We start from the raw sequence: 16,121 nt of genomic DNA, 5'->3' as shown, positions 1-16,121 counted from the left end.
CACAAAGGGCAAGGGTCAGGGAGAGGAGCATTAGTAGCTAGAGAGGCAGGGAGGTGCCGCATGCATCGCCAAGGACCTTCTAATCCACGCGAAGGAATGTAAATTTGGTCGGGGATGCTATCTATGTTGAGCAACCGAAGGCTTTTATACAGGGAGTGTCAAGATCATGATTTCATTTTATAATAAGACACTGGCAGCTGTGAGAAGAGTGGATTGCAACGGTGGGGGAAGAGAAACAGGAGATCTGTTAGGTCAGAACCTGCTTCTAGCCTATGGAATAAGAGGAAGGGTGGAGTCAGGAGAGGCCACAGGGGTAGACTCCACAGGATTCTCTCCCAGGAAAGTCTGGCAACACAAGCAGAGAGATTAGAGCCAATTAACCCTGGGTTATGACCTGGGCACCCGATTAGGTGGTGCTTCTAGTTACCAAAGCATGGAACGTAGGAGGAAAACGAGGTTTAGAGGTGGGTTGAGGTGACAATGATTAATTTATTTTTAGACTGGCTGAATTTGAGACACTTGAGGTGTCTGGGAGGCAAACAAATGATCTAGAACTCAAAATAGAGATCTGGGCCAGAGATAGACCCAGGTAGCAGAATGAAGCAGAGGAAGGCCAGGGGCCTGGGGAGTAATAACACTATGTTGGCATTAGAGGGACAGTCACTCAGAGGACACCAGGAAGGAATAGCCAGAGAGATAAAAGGAGGTGAACGCAGTGCCCTGATGCTAAGGAATGAAGGGGCTTAAAGAAGGGAAATGGTAAATACACAGAGTAAATAAGTAAGAGAGAGATACTAAAAGTGGGTGGCGGCTCAAGCAACAAGGGACTCCTTATTGGTGCATTGGTAAAGTGGACACTGGCAGGGTGACCATGGATGGGGTGTAGCTGCTCCTTCTAGAACTTGACTCACCTACCAAGATGTGAGGCCTGGAGACAGAAAAAAAAGAATGCTTTAGTTGGGAGGAGAGGGGGATGTTCAAAGGCCCAATGGTCCCTGTGCAGCCAGGAGAGAACGCAGTACAAAAGTGGGCAGGGCGCCCGTGTGGGTGGAGAAACCGTGCTGCCACCATGGGATTAGAGAGGGGAGGAAAGCTTGCTGGGCTGGATGCTAACATATTTTCAGGTGGCTGAAATGGAATGTGATGGCATCCTGACCCGTTCGCTTCAAGTTTCTCAGTGAAACGTGAGATGAGATCGTCCGTTACGGGTGGAAAGAGAGAAGGCAGGACAAAGGGTTTTCAGAGAAAGGTAGATTTTTGAAATAGCTGTCAAAAGAGCAAGAAGACCGTGGAGAGATATGCTGGGCAGCCCTGAGGGCTCAGCGGAGGTAATGGGGTTTGAATCTACAGAAGCATGGGTAGATGTGTTCTTTTCTCCAGGTATGACCAGAAACTTGTATGGAGAATAGAAATGCCAAGGATTCGACTCATCCATACTAGCGTGATAAAAGGTAGAGGGAGAGTTGAGGATCATGAACAGGGTGCTGGTGCCTCATACCTGTAATCCTAGCTACTCAAGAGGCTGAGATCTGAGTCTTGAAGTTCAAAGCCAGTCTGGGAGGAGAATATCTGTGAGACTTTCATCTCCAATTAAACATATACACACAAAAGCTGGAAGTGGAGCTGTGGGTTAAGTGGTAGAGTATCAGTTGTTAAGCAAAAAGCTAAGGGATAGCATCAAGTCCCTGAGTTCAAGCCCCAGGAGCAATGCACATGTGGAATGAAAGAAAGAGGCCATGAAGTGGGAAGTATCTTAAGTCATCATCTTTGAGAAAAAAAAAAAAAAGAGAGAGCTCTTGGGTAGAGGACTCCGATCTGAGATTTTGTGCAGTGTTCAAGTCTTAACAGAGTGGGTCAGGAAGATGGTAGGTAGAATATGTCCAAAGTTGACAGCACTGAGTTGCTCTTAAAGTCAGACTCCATTATATATGATCATGAGGTCTGTCAATGAAATGAGTGCTATTTGCGATGCATTTTTATATCTGATTCTCACAGAGATTCCTCATTACAGAGGTGGCCTCATCCCCACTGAAGAAATTAAAGTTTGTTATGCATTCCCTATGACCCAGAAATTCCACTCATAGGTACATACCAAATGAAGTCATAAGTAAATGCACACACACACACACACACACACACACACACACACACACCCCAAAAATGTTCTCTGCAGCACTGTCTGTAATAGGCCCAGACTGGAAGCAACCCAAATTTTCACTAACAGGAATGTGGATAGATAAGTTGTAAAGATTTACATAATGGAATACTGCATCACAATGCAGACTTACAAATTCTATGAAGAACAACATGGTGGTATTATTTCACAAACAAAAATCTGACTACAAGAAGCCAGATATAGGGTCTATAAAGAGTAGATGAAGCCAGGCACCAGAGGCTCACACTTGTTTTTTGTTTTTTGTTTTTTTTGGGTCCGGTCGTGGGGCCTGAACTCTGGGCCTGGGCGCTGTCCCTCAGCTCTTCAGCTCAAGGCTAGTGCTCTACCACTTGAGCCACAGCGCCACTTCCGGCTTTTTTCTTTTTGCTTATGTGGTGCTGAGGAATCGAACCCAGGGCCTCAGGCTTGCAAGGCAAGCGCTCTACCGCTGAGCCACCTTCCCAGCCCAGAGGCTCATACTTGTAATCACAGGAAGCTGAGATCTCGATATTGTCACATTCAAAGCCAGCCAGGGTAGGAAAATCCAGGAGACTCTTAGCTCCAATTAAGCACCAAAAAGCTGGAAGTGGAGCTATGGCTCAAGTATGAGAGCATCAGGCTTGAGTGAAAAAGCTACGGAACAGTGCCCCGGCCCTGAGTTTAAGCCCCAGTACTAACACACACACACACACACACACACACACACACACACACACACACACGAGGGCGACAGAGGAGACCAAGTATGGATGGGGTAATCCTTGAAAGGGCAGTTGGACGTGCTACAGAATGACATGAACAACCGTGTTTGAGTTCCTGTTCATTTTGTGATCACTCACAAAACTCTACCTCTGTATTTTGTGCACATTTCCATATGCGTCTTACAACTCATTAACATAGGTTGGTGGGGGGGAAATCCACTTTGGGGAAGTACAAATGCAATACAGACATGCCAATAAATAATACAAAGAAAAGAAAAGAAGCTTCTCAATGCTAAATATGTGTCTGACACTAACCGATGCTGCAAAGCCAGACTGAGAATTAGCCCCATGTCCCCCTGGCTTGGTTTGCAAATCCAGTGCTGGGTCACCTACCACACTAGCTGTCAACAGGGTTCCAGGAAAAGACCTGTGGGCATGGGTGGCCTTGGGGACAGAAGATCGATGCAAAGGAGGTGAAAATCTACTGGATTTTTAAGCAGCTCTGACAGCTGGTTGTTGTCTGTTCTCTGTCTACAGGCCAGATTTCATATCTAGAAGGATTTTCCTGCTTTCTCTACTCATCCAGCACACACTGAACGTTTTTCTTGTGGTGTAGGCCTTGCCTCTGACTATGGTCTCTCCTTGCCTTAATTCAGCCTACACATGGCTGCCTGTGTTTTCTTCCCATGGCATGACTCTGCACATGTTCACCCATCTGACACCAGCCTCTCTCTCCCCTCCCCATGCCTATCAACCTGACTGTGCTGTTGACTGTCTTCGGAAGACTACCTCCCTCCCAGTGCAGGGATGAGTGCCAGCTGTCAAGGCCTACCTTCCACTCGGTGTCCTCTATCCCTTCTTGTCTTCTTTCTTGGTATCATCAGATTTTCTTTTCTGCCGAATTACCTCCATCATCATGCACATATGCAATAACATTCCGGGTCTTTAAAAAGTCCTCTCTGAAGGGCTGGGAAGGTGGCTCAGGGGTAGAATGCTTGCCTTGCACGCATGATGCCTTGGGTTTGATTCCTCAGCACCAAATAAGCAGAAAAAGCCAGAAGTGGGGCTGTGGCTCAAGTAATAGAGTGCTAGCCTTGAACTAAAGAGCTGAGGGACAGCGCCCAGGCCCAGAGTTCAGGCCCCATGACCGACAAAAAAAAAAGAAAGTCCTCTCTGATTCCACATTAACCTCCAGCTCATTGGCTTTGCATTAGAACAAAACGCTGAGAAAGACTTATTTTTCTTCTGTCCTGTTTTTTTCTTTTTATTTCTATCTCCAATCCTTATTCACTTGTGTCTCTGATAAGTCTACTCTTTGCTACAGTGAAATACTTTTAACTTAGGTTCCATCTTACCAGTCATTATGGCTGGATTTCTACTCAGATCTGATTTAGCCACCCAGTAAGAAGGGAGATGGTAGAGAGGTTTCTGTTCCTTGAAGCTCTTTTCACTTGATTTTGAGAAACTATCCAGTTTCCTTTCACCTGTCTCTTTAATTTCTCATTTCTTTTTTTTTTTTTTTTTTTTCTGTTGGTACTGGGGCTTGAACTCAAGGCCTCATGCTCTTTCTTGGCTTTTTCAAATCAAGGATGGCATTTTACCACTTGAGACACCCCTCTACTTCTGGCTTTTTGCTGACTAATTGGAGGTAAGAGTCTCATGGACTTACCTGAGTCTTTCTTCCCTTTCAGTGCCATGGGGCAAAGACTGATTTCCACTCACCTCCACTTCCTAGGTGATCTGTCCCAGCTTCAGAGCTTTAACTATCATCCACATACTAACAACTACCAAAGTTATCTCCCGTTCTGCCTCCCTCTGAGCTCCAGACTTATATACTCTTGTCAACCCAGCATTTCCACTTACAGTATGATGAACACAACCAACTTAACAACCTCAAACCCAGCTACTCTTCTGTTTGCCATCCCAGTAAATGATATCAAATTACAGGCCAGGCATGGTGACACATGACCCATAATCCTAGCACTTGGGGGAGTTGAAGAAGGATACCTCAAGTTTGAGGCTACCCTGGGCTACACATAGTGAGACCCTGTCTCCAAACAAAACAAACAAAAATTCATCTAACAGCTCAGGCAAGACTGGACCACTTCAGCTTCGCTCTTTTCCCCAACACATCAGCCAGTCCTTCAGAGCTACTTTTTGTTGTTGTTGTCCATCCTGGGGCTTGAAGTTGGGGTGTGTGCACTGTCCTTAAGCATTTTTGCACAAGGCAAGTGCTCTGCCTCTTTGATCTACAGCTCTACTTCCTTTTAGAGCTACTTTTCAAGTCTTTCCTAAACCTTATTTGTCTCAAACCATCCTTGAATTCTCTACATGACTGTAATACCTGAGAACTTCAGTCTTTCTCTTCTCCTGCCCTTCTACAATCCAGTCATCTGAAAGATGATAAAATAAGTCTTTAATATTATATCTCATGCAAAATCTTGAGGCCCTGAATTCAAGCCCAGTAACCACACACACACACACAATACAGCTCAGACCATCTCTTCCTTGTTCCAAACCTTTCAATGACTTCTCACCAACTTTGAACTGAGAGTGTAGCCCAATGATAGAGCATTTGCCTAGCATGCACAAAACTCTGGGTCAGTCTTCAGCATTGCAAGAAAAAAACCCAAAGAAACCAAATTCCTTTGCTGCCCTAAAAGGCTGTGCACTGCATGCGGCTTGCTTCCTCTGGGCCTCAGCTCCTCCAGCCCTTTGGCCCATTCTGCTCCGGTGACACTGCCTGCTGCTTCTCTGACACACAAACCCCTCCCATCTCAGAGCCTTTGTGTGGCTGTCCCCTTTTCTAGGAAAGCACCTTTTCAGACTTTCTACTCACTGGCTCCATTCCAGGCTCTGTTCAAATGTCCCCTTTCTGGTGGTAAAGACACTGACCAGTTTTGGAAATGGTCCCTCACACACACAGTCTCTCATAGGCTCTTAAACAGTGTGTGTGTGTGTGTGTGTGTGTGTGTGTGTGTGTGTGTGTGTGTGTATCCCATATGTTCTGTGTCTACATGCTCTGTGTGATCTATGTATCATGTGTATTATCTGGCTTGCCCAGTAGAATATACATTATCTCTAAGAAGGCAAAGGTCTTGTCTATCCTAGTTACTAGTCTATCATGGCATTGAGAAGTAAATAGCACATTAGAAGCTCACTGAATAGTTGGGAATAAATGATTTGGTGGAGTCTTTCTCTTTCCTTGTAAAAACAGCACATGATTCATGAATCCTAGGCATTAAAATGATGAAGAGGCTGGAGTATGAAGACTGGGATTCAATGTCCCCACAGACAAAAAAAGAGAGAGAGAATTAAAAGAAGGAGATGAACAAGAGGAGGAAGAAGAGGAAGTAGGAATGAAGAGGGGAAAAGGAGGAGGAGGAGAAGTAGGAAGAGGAGGAGGTTCAGTAAACAGGAATGAGTAGGATGGAGGGAACTGGAAGAAAGGAGAGGAACAATTTTTTTCTTTTTACTTTTTTTTTTTTTTTTTTTTGGTTGGTTGTGGGGCCTGAACTCTGGGCCTAGGCGCTGTCCCTCAGCTCTTCAACTCAAAGCTAGTCCTCTACCACTAGAGCCACAGCACCACTTCTGGCTTTTTCTGCTTATGTGGTGCTGAGGAATTGAACCCAGGGCTTCATGCATGCAAGGCAAGTACTCTACCTCTGAGCCTCCTTCCCAGCCCAGGAATAAATTTTCATGAGCTCTCACTACTGGATTCTGGTACCTTGTATAGATTATTTATTTATTTATTTATTTACCCATCATGGGACTTGAACTATGGGCCAGGGCACTGTTCCTCAGCTCTTCAGCTCAAGGCGAGCGCTCTACCACTTGAGCCATAGCACCACTTCTGGTTTTTGGTGGTTTATTGGAGATAAGCGTCTGACAGACTTTCCTGCCCAGGCTGGTTTTGAACCATGATCCTCAGATCTCAGCCTCCTGAGTAGCTAGGATTATAGGTATGAGCCACCAGTGCCCGGCTAGATTATTTTACTAAAACTTCACAGCTATTCTATAACCAGGCATTGCAATTTCCATTTTATAAATGTGGAAACTGAGCAGGATGGAAGTCCAAGCCTAGCTGGCATCTGAAACTGATCACTGGACTCAACACACTGCACCCAGAGCCTCACTGGACATTCTGCCCTCAGAATGCATCTCTGCATCTTTCTTCCCTCCTGGTCTCCAAAGACAGAGGTCTTGCTGGCTTGTTCTAAAAGGGCTGATGCAGCCACAACCTGACAGAACCTGTGGGCCCTGAGTGGAGTGAGGGAAAGCAGGTGAGGGACAGAGAATGGAGGGTATGGGGCAGGAGGCCTTTCTATTCCTAGCTGTTTGTAAACAGTGTCCTGACGACCTGGCTCGGCCTTTCTGTAGTGGACCCCAAGGATAGCTAAGCCAAATTCCCACAAAGCTGGCTTTTCTGAGATCATGCAGAGGTAGAAGATGGCACACGGGGAGAGTTCTCCACCCTGAAGCCCATGCTCCCCCAATCTCCGTTTCCTCTGTTACTTTCCCAGCCCAGCAGCTCAGTTTGGGCCCGAGTGGGAGAGGGGTAAATAAATTAGGCAGAGACTCCAAGAAACCAGGCAACTGGAGCCAGCCAATAAGTAAATGAAGTGAGTCCACCAAGAGAGTCACCAAATCTTCCTCCTCACGTAGTGCTCTGAGGGACATGGTTCAAAGTCAACCCAGGTAGACAAATCTAAGAGTCTCTTGTCTCTATTTCCAAAAGGCTGGAAGTGGAGGTGTGGTTCAACTTGTAGAGCATCAGCCTTAAGGGGATTGGGGGGAAGCCAAGGGAGTGAGGCCCTGAGTTCAAGCCCCAATACAGATACAAAAAGTAAAAAAAAAAAAAAGTAAGCCTTTCCTTCTTCTTAAAATCAGCTTCTTGCTTTGCTTTCCCACTGTATCCTCCTCCTTTTTTTTTTTTTTTTTTTTGTCCTTCTTTCACTCCTATTGATAATGTCTTTTTTTTTTTTTTTTCTGGTCATGAGGCTTGAACTCTGGGCCTGGGCACTGTCCCTCAGCTCTTCAGCTCAAGGCCAGTGCTCTACCAATTGAGCCACAGAGCCACTTCTGGTTTTCTATAGTTAATTGGAGATAAAAGTCTGATGGACTTTCCTGCTGGGGCTGGCTTTGAATCGTGATCCTCAGATCTCAGCTTCCTGAGTAGCTAGGATTACTGGAGTGAGCCACCAGAACCTGGCTGATAATGCTCTTTTTGTTTCTTGAGAGATAAAAAAAAAAAAACAAAAAAAAAAAACAGGTTCTAATTTAGAATGAGGAATTTCTCACTCCCCTGGTATGTGAACACTTTCCCTACTTTCTCCTCCAGTTAAGTCCTCACACTAACTCTCCAAGGTTGATTTGATCATTCCCATTTGACAAGTAATGGAGCCTCAAAAAACCATGTTAATGAGATGTCAACCGTAATGCCCTTGGCTGGAGAAGGTAGCCAATAAACGTAATATTCTTCCTTTCTTATCTAAGGCACTCATCAAGTTCACTGGATCTGCCAGGGACAGAAGTGGAATTCAAACCTGGACCCATCTCATCAGACACCCACAGGCTTTCTGTCTCTCTCAGGGGGCCGGATGCAGAGAAGCCCCACAGGGGAGTGCCTTCCTGCTAATAAGCACAATGTCCCTAACCTGGGAAGGTTTTCATACTATGGTTCAAGACATTTCTGTTTATCCAACATTTTGAGAACAGAAATGTTAACTTTTCTCCCCTGCTCTCATTGCTACAGATTGTTTCTGGGGTGTGTGTGTGTGTGTGTGTGTGTGTGTGTGTGTGTGTGTGAGAGAGAGAGAGAGAGAGAGAGAGAGAGAGAGAGAGAGAGAGAGAGAAGACAGAGACAGACAGAGACAGAGATAGAGACAGAGTCAGAGAGACAGATAAAGACCAGGCCTATGGCTGTAGGTTGGAGGTCTCTCCTGATGTACTTAACTCAAGGCTGGCCGTCTCTGGGCCAGCTGTGGACATGCTGACATGGCCACAGACGCTTAGAAAAGGGACATTGCTGGAAGGGGTAGAAGGGATCAAGGCTTTGTCCTTAGCTTCCAACCCTGGCCTGAATAATGTGAGCCCTCTCCCAAAGCCTGGGACCTGCAGCTGTCTGTGTCCAGTACCAAACCCCCTTGAACAGCTGCACTCACACTCCCCACCACCCCGCAATCATCTCCATCCACCTCTCCCTGTGGAGCCATTTCAGTTTTCCAAGTCTTCTTGGTTCTGTGCATCAGTTTGGTCTCTTCTCAAATGTTCCATGTAGCCAAGCTCTCAAACTTCCTGCCTGGGCAAAGGACAAGTACCCAGAGGCTGCACTGCAGGTGGGAACAGGCGGTGATGCTTTACTTGCCCAAAATTCTTTAACTTATGTCCTACACACACAGAGAATAATATATATATACATATACAGATACAGATACAGATATGAGCAATGTTTGAGCTGAGTGCAGTAAGTCAGTGACACCTGTAGTTCTAGTCAGGAGATAGAAATTAAGAGGACTGGGCTGGGAAGGTGGCTCAGTGGTAGAGCGCTTGTCTTGCATGAATGGGGCCCTGGGTTTGATTCCTCAGCACCACATAAGCAGAAATAATCAGAGGTGGAGCTGTGGCGCAAGTGGTAGAGCACTAGCTTTGAGCTGAAGAGCTGAGGGACGGCACCCAAGCCAAGAATTCAGGCCCCATGACCAACCAAAACAGAAAAATAAAAAGAAAAGAAAAGCCAGCCTGGTCAAAAAGTTCATGAAACCTCATCTCACCAGAAAACACTAGACACGGTGGTGTGTGCCTGTCATCCTAACTACAGCAGAAAGCATAAATAGGAGGATTACTGTCCAGGTGGCCTGGGTATGGGGGTGAGAATTGACATCCTGTCCCCAAAATAGCCAGAGCAAAAGAAAAGACCGACTAGAGGTACGGTTCAACTGGTAGAGCACCTGCATAGCAAGTGTGAAGGCCTGAGTTCAAACCTCAGTGTACTGAAGGTGGAAGGGTAGAACAATGCTTGAGACAAATACCTGTGGATCCATGGCCAAGTTTCAGAGAACAGTTGGCAGCTGTTCTAATCTCTGGATGGAGGCAGCTTTCCCGCTCCAGGGAGAGAGTTTAAACTAGCTTAGCCTTCTCTGGGTGCCTGCTCTTTCCTCCTGGGGCACAAGGCCTCCATCACCTCTTCTGCCCTCTCCGCCCTGGCCTCCAGTGCTATTTCGGGTGTGTAGCAGTCAGGGTTAATCTCTTTAAGCAGTGAGTCGTGCAGTCTGGTATACTCCTGATCAGCCCAGCCCTCTGCAAAGGGCATTCTGAGGGTTGGCACCCTGGTCTCTGGCTCTATCAGCCCTGCAGAGACCAGGGGACTGGGGGGAGGGGGCTGTGGAGGTGGAGGCTCCAGCCTGGGAATGAGGTGTTTGGGTTGCTTCTTAGGTCCTCTAGGGAGGACCTAAAACAGCTTCATCCACCGGCGCCACCCCACCTCCCCAGCTCAGCTGCCCCTGCCCCTGCCCCTGGCCCTGGCTGTGTGCAGGTGCTAATCCTTAGTCCCTCTGGCCTCGGGGAGAAGGATGGGGGTGGCAAGGGGGAGAGTTTTCTTTCCCACTTGGGAAGGGAGAAAACATATGAGTTGACCCGTTGGGATCTGGTTCCTGAAACCTGAGCCAAGGATAGATGTTTCACACCACCGCTGCCCTGCCCAGGGTCTCTGTCCTCTGCTTGGCCGAGCAAGAACTCCCAGAGGACCAGGTGAAAGCCCCTGGTTGTGAGGGCTGCCCCCCTTCCAGGAAGGGCAAGAAACCCTCCACCCCCAGCTTTGCCCTAACCCCTGCTAGCTGATTGCTCACTGGTTCCCTGGGCTGAGCCTGGGTAGGTAGTTGCCTGTAAGAGTCTTAGAAGTTGGTAGGGGAGACAGGCAGGCAAGCAGATACTTATAAGGAGGAGCTGAGAATGTAGCTCAGTGGCAGAGTATGCTCAGCATGCTTCAGGCCCTGGATTGATCCCCAGCAACCCCCCTTCCTTTGCGCCCCTCCCCTCTCCACCACCCCCACCCCTGCACCAAACCCTGTGCTAAATGGTAGGATTGAGTGGTATTGGAGTTCCCGGATGAGGTATCCAACCTAACTGGAGCTCAGAGACTCAAGGGCAAATAGGGGGTGACCACACAAAAAATCCAGGGAATCATGGAAGAAGCGTAAAGAGTCCAGAAGATTCCTAGAGAGACTCACTAATGGGGGAACAGACCCTGCTCCCTTCCACAGTCTAGACCCACTTAATATGATAGCTTTCCCCTGGAAAGCCAGAGCTGTGACCCACATGGCCTGCCTACCACCTTGGGTTTAATTAAATAAAAAAAAAAATTAAGCGGGCACTTTAAGCAGCTCACACCTGTCATCCTAGCTACGCAGGAGGCTGAGATCTGAGGATCTTGGTTTAAAGTACTGAGGAAAGTCTGTGAGACTCTTGTCTCCAATTGATCACTAAAAAGTCAAAGTGGAGCGGTGGCTCAAATGGTAGAGTTCTAGCCTTGAGCAAACAAGCTCAGGGACAGCGCACTGGGTTCAAGCCCCAGTACTGGCACAATTTTTTTTTTCTAATATCACTCAGTATGTTTTTGAATCCTCATTTTGTTCAAATAGTGAAGGTCTTTCTATGGGTCCAGAGAGGTCAGCCTTCCAGACTGTGTCACAGTACTTGTTGGGGTGACCACATTTGGGGGCGCAGTCACTGGCCTGTGGCACCTCTGTGGTGGCTCCATGCATACTCACTTCTGACCCCAATTTGCTTATAAGTTCTCTAGAGCAAGGATGGGCATAAAAACCTATTTGCAAGTGAGATGAAGAAGAGGGAAGTTCAGACTTCTAAGTCCGGTCAGCTACTTACTAGCCACGTGATCTTGGGACAGTTACCCTCTCTGAGATTTTCCTGATCTTTATAGCAAATATAAAAATACCTATCTCCCAAGGCTTGTGAGGGTTACATAAAAGAGCAGGGGGGTGTGCTGGGTTTGTAGAGCACCTAGTGAGCTTGCTCCGGTGTGGCCCCTGTCACTGGCCTTATCTGGCTGGAGGTTCCAGCTGTGAGCACTGCAGTTAGTCATGTGACTGTGGAAAGGGGTGTCTCTATTCCAAGCACCTGGGCTTTGCTTGTTTGCAGAGCCCCTGGGAGATTCCTAAGGGGCAGAAAGGGCAGGGCAGGAGCACTTCACCAATTTCTGGGTTCCTTTGCCCAAGTGAATTTTTTTTTTTTTTGCCAGTTGTGGGGCTTGAACTCAGGACCTGGCTTTGGACTGCAATCTTCAGATTTCAGCCTCCTGAGTAGCTAAGATTACAGGCTGAGCTGCCCACCCAGCCCCAAGTGAATTCTTTTTCTATGCTATCATCCTTCAGGCTCAGGTCCCTTGTGCATGACCCAGTTACAGGGAGAGTAAGGGACACTGGTCCTACAGCAGGTTTTCCTGATACTTCGAAGCAAGTCTGGAACCTCATACATTGTTTTCAGCATACATTAGCTGTGCAAGGGAAGTTTTGTTGGGACATTTCCACACGTGTCCAGTGTATCCCAACATCCCTTCCAACACTCTGCCCTTCTTTCTCCTGCTTCTTAAAACAATCCCAGCGGATTTCATTGTTCTATTTCACCCATGCAAACTGTTTCCACCATTTTCATCCTCCCTCTCTTTGTCAGCCCCCCCTTTCTGCTGGTGACCCCTGCATCTGAGCTTTTCACCTTCCTGTCACTCTGAGTTTTATTTTATTTTTCTTGAGTGTATTAATTGAACCAAGAGTTTTCATCATGGTATTTCAGATGATGTTTTGCTCAGAATAATTCTCTCTCTTGCTTTCTCTCCCCCCATCCCCATACTTCTATCTTGTTAATGATGCTAAGAAGGCCACCTTTTACAGTTCATTTCTATTCCCTCATATTTACAAAGATGACTTCTGCCCACGGTCCATTGTTCATCCTGAGCTCTAGCCAGCCATTATGCCAATTTATGTCCTTGGCTCATGTGAGGAAGGGTGAGGGAATCAGAATGTCCTATCCTTGTGAGACAAAAAATAGTCCAAAAAACCACACACACACAAACACACACACACACTCACACACACACACTCCACCCTCGGGTCTCTGACTTGGGTTCTATCTGCAGAAACAAAGAGTGCCCTAGGCAGGAAGAGGTGCATGTTGAGGGCCCAGAGCATTAACTTTGGAGCAGAAAAGCTGGAGATGAAAGTTTCTGGAACATGAGACTCACTTGCCTTTATATAATCTAAACATTTTGCTTTGTGATGAATAGTATTCAATTTAGGGCTGGGAGTGTAGCTTAGGGGTAGAATACTTGACTAGCATGTACATGAGTTTGAGTCTCAGTAGCACACACACAGACACACGCACACACGCGCGCGCGTGCACACACACACACACACACACACACACACACACACACACAAAGTTTTCCGTTTGACCTCAGCCTCCAGAAGCCGCTGGATAAATACAAGGCAGCTACAGGTCGGAGCCTGGAGACTGGAGTGATAGAGAAGACCAGAGCCAAACTCAAAGTGAATGTTTGAGGCCCAAGCGGGGAGAGAAGGAGAGCCACAGAGGTGTCAAAGCCTTTGAATTCCAGAGCTTTCTGGGAGCTCCTTCTTGATAGCTCTCAGAAGATACCAGGCCCTCATAGGAAGGCCTGTCACTTCTCCCCCACAGATGTTTTCATATGAGTCCAGGGAAGCCATCTTACCCACAAGATAGTAATTCCTGAGTCCCCTGGCTTCCCATACTCTACCTCTTGGTGAGGCCTTAAATGTGGGCTGAGTGGGTGGCAGAGATGGACAGCGCCAGCTCAGCCCCTTATTTTGCCTCAGGCCCTTCTCCCCTCCTGATTTCCATATCTCTTCCCATCCTTGCTCTCAAGGCATCAGGGCTGTGTCCCCCAGCTCACTCTGGCCAGCAGTCCATATAATTCACACCCAGGAAGACATTACACAGAAGTTTCAGGTCATAACATTCGTGCTCTCAATTCCTCCAATGGGAATGAATGTGTCCTTGGCAGCTCCATAGCAGTAAAGCAAAGGACAAAGAATTGAAGCTGAACTCTATCTTCCTTATGGCAACTCACAAGCAATGGATAATGTACCAGAGACTGGCTGAGCAGAAGAGACCCAGTACAAAGACAGAGAACAACTTTCCTACGGGCATTCTTTCCCATGGACAAGGAGATTACACAAAGTCAGCTAGCTTAGTTTGTGCAAAGAAAACTTAGACATGAAAGTAATTGTAAAGAAAAAAGGATCTCTCCATGCCAACCAGGAAAGCAGAAAGCAAGTTTGGGCTTCATCTCATCCAAGATGTAGGCAGACGCTTTCTGGGTGGACACTGCTTTTCCCTCCTCTAGCTTCTTCTGCGCAAGTGGCTCTATCCCAACAAAGTGGTTGCTGGCTTGTAAAGGACTTACTGCCACCACAAGTGGGGAGATGCTCCCTTGAGAGGATCCTCTAGAGAGCAGAAAGAAGGAGGGAACAAAAGAAGGAAGAGAGGAAGAAAGGAAGGAAAGAAGGAAGGGAGGGAGTAAGGAAAGAAGGGAGAGAGGGAGGAAGGAAAGAGGAAGGAAGGAAGGAAGGACAGAAGGAAGGAAGGAAGGAAGAAAGGAAAAGGATGGAAGGAAGGAAGAGAAGGACAGAAGGACCTTATTTCTGCTGGGAATAAAATGCAAGCTATCAGGTTGAGACAAATCCCAGCCTACACACCCTGGCCCTTCTCCCTTTGCTTGGGGAAGCTCATCTCCTCCCCAAGTTCTTCCAATGGTCAATGCGCTTTAGTGTCACTGGACAATGAATCTTTCTCCCATAGAAGGGTTGAGCCTTCTCTTCTTGGGTGGCTGGCTGGCAGGAGATTGCTAGGTCATTTTTATCCCTCCCTCCACACTGAAAATGGGATGGATGTGAGAAGGGGGGAAAAAACAGATCTTGAGGGACTCATATGGACTCAATTTGACCATGAACTCTTCTTGGTTTCCCCCTGTGTATCTAACTTCTGCTTGTCAACCAGAAGTTAGGAGCAAGAGAATCACATGGTTTGTTTAGTGGGCATTAATGAGTTGGGAAGCATCTAATCCTCTGCCAATAAGAATTTTTCTTCTAGGGAAAGAAAGATTGTAGACACGGATGGAGGGTCCGAAGCCAGCCCTCCCGTCCTCTTTCCCTCCCGGGTGAGTCACTCACATCCATTGACAGCTCCCTCTGAATGAGTTTCTTGGTCTCCTTCTCGCAGAAGTTGAGCATGGCTTCGCGGTTGTAGGCACCCGTGGACTGTTTGTCCGTCTGGTTCCTCTGCCTCAGCCCCAGGGGGATACTGCCATCGGGGTCCACCACGTCCAGTTCCTTCTCAAGCTCTTCCATCTCCTCAGGGGACAGGGTAGACAGCAGACTGTCGATGTCAGGGTCCTCACTCACCTGCCGGCGATACTTGGCTACTTTGGACATCTTGGTGAAGTGGTTGTAGCGCTTTGCCGGGGTTACAGGCGTGCTGGTGGGGTGGGGAGGGACCGGGGATGATGGTCTGGAGATGGAGCTTAACAAGTGTGGGTGCAAACCCTCCAGCTGGTTGAGGACTGCAGTTCCTTGGCCCTGGCTTGTCACAGGTGTTCAGTGGATCCAGCAACAGCCTCCCTGCAGCCCAAGGCTAGTGGACGTTGCCCTGGTCTAACCAGCAGCCAATAAGACCAGACAGCTGCCTGGCCCCAAGCAGAGGAGCCAATCCCCAAGCCGGGGGGGCGGGCCTGCCTCACTGTCAGAGCTGTTTGAAACTTGAGGACATTCCAGGGAATCTTGGAGCGCTGCGTGACCAAATTTAGTACAGAGCAGTTTAGCCTTTTAAAGACAAGGGGGCCACGCAATGAGAAAAAGATACAAAAAATGTAGAAAGCTGGCAGAAGCCGACCACAGCCATAGAGACCCAGGAAAGCAGGGATGGGGCCCTGGGGGGTTGTAAATGGGGTGGCCTGAGGCCAGGCCCCGTCCCAGTACACTCTTTACTTTCCTATCACAGGGAGAGATGTTGCTGTAGCCACTGCTTCGTTCCTTGACTCTTTTTCTACTGTATTTGGTAATGTGCTTGGGGACTCCCAGGTGTTTACAGCCCAGGCTGGGGGGGGGGGGGGTGGGGAGAGAATTACAATTCCAGATGAGAGGGGTTCTCCTAATCACACAGCCTGTCCATCTTCTTCTAAACCTGGACACTGATTATCAGAGGCTCTGGCCCCATCC

General features: G+C 47.6%; 1 protein-coding gene across 1 annotated transcript in view; it reads right to left on the bottom strand.

Moving 5' to 3' along the window:
• The window catches only part of Lmod1 (leiomodin 1), a 36,907-nt gene extending 21,386 nt beyond the window's left edge, over positions 1-15,521 (bottom strand). The window contains exon 1 of the mRNA XM_042701222.1: positions 15,078-15,521. Coding sequence (XP_042557156.1) covers positions 15,078-15,338 — 261 coding nt within the window. The 5' untranslated portion in view covers positions 15,339-15,521. The remainder of the gene's footprint in view (positions 1-15,077) is intronic.
• Between the last annotated feature and the right edge of the window lie 600 nt (positions 15,522-16,121).

The sequence above is a fragment of the Dipodomys spectabilis genome, unplaced genomic scaffold (genome assembly GCF_019054845.1).
Source record: "Dipodomys spectabilis isolate Male_0828 unplaced genomic scaffold, ASM1905484v1 ptg000288l, whole genome shotgun sequence".
In the NCBI taxonomy this organism is placed as follows: Eukaryota; Metazoa; Chordata; class Mammalia; order Rodentia; family Heteromyidae; genus Dipodomys; species Dipodomys spectabilis.
This window is presented reverse-complemented; position numbering and strand designations above follow the sequence as displayed.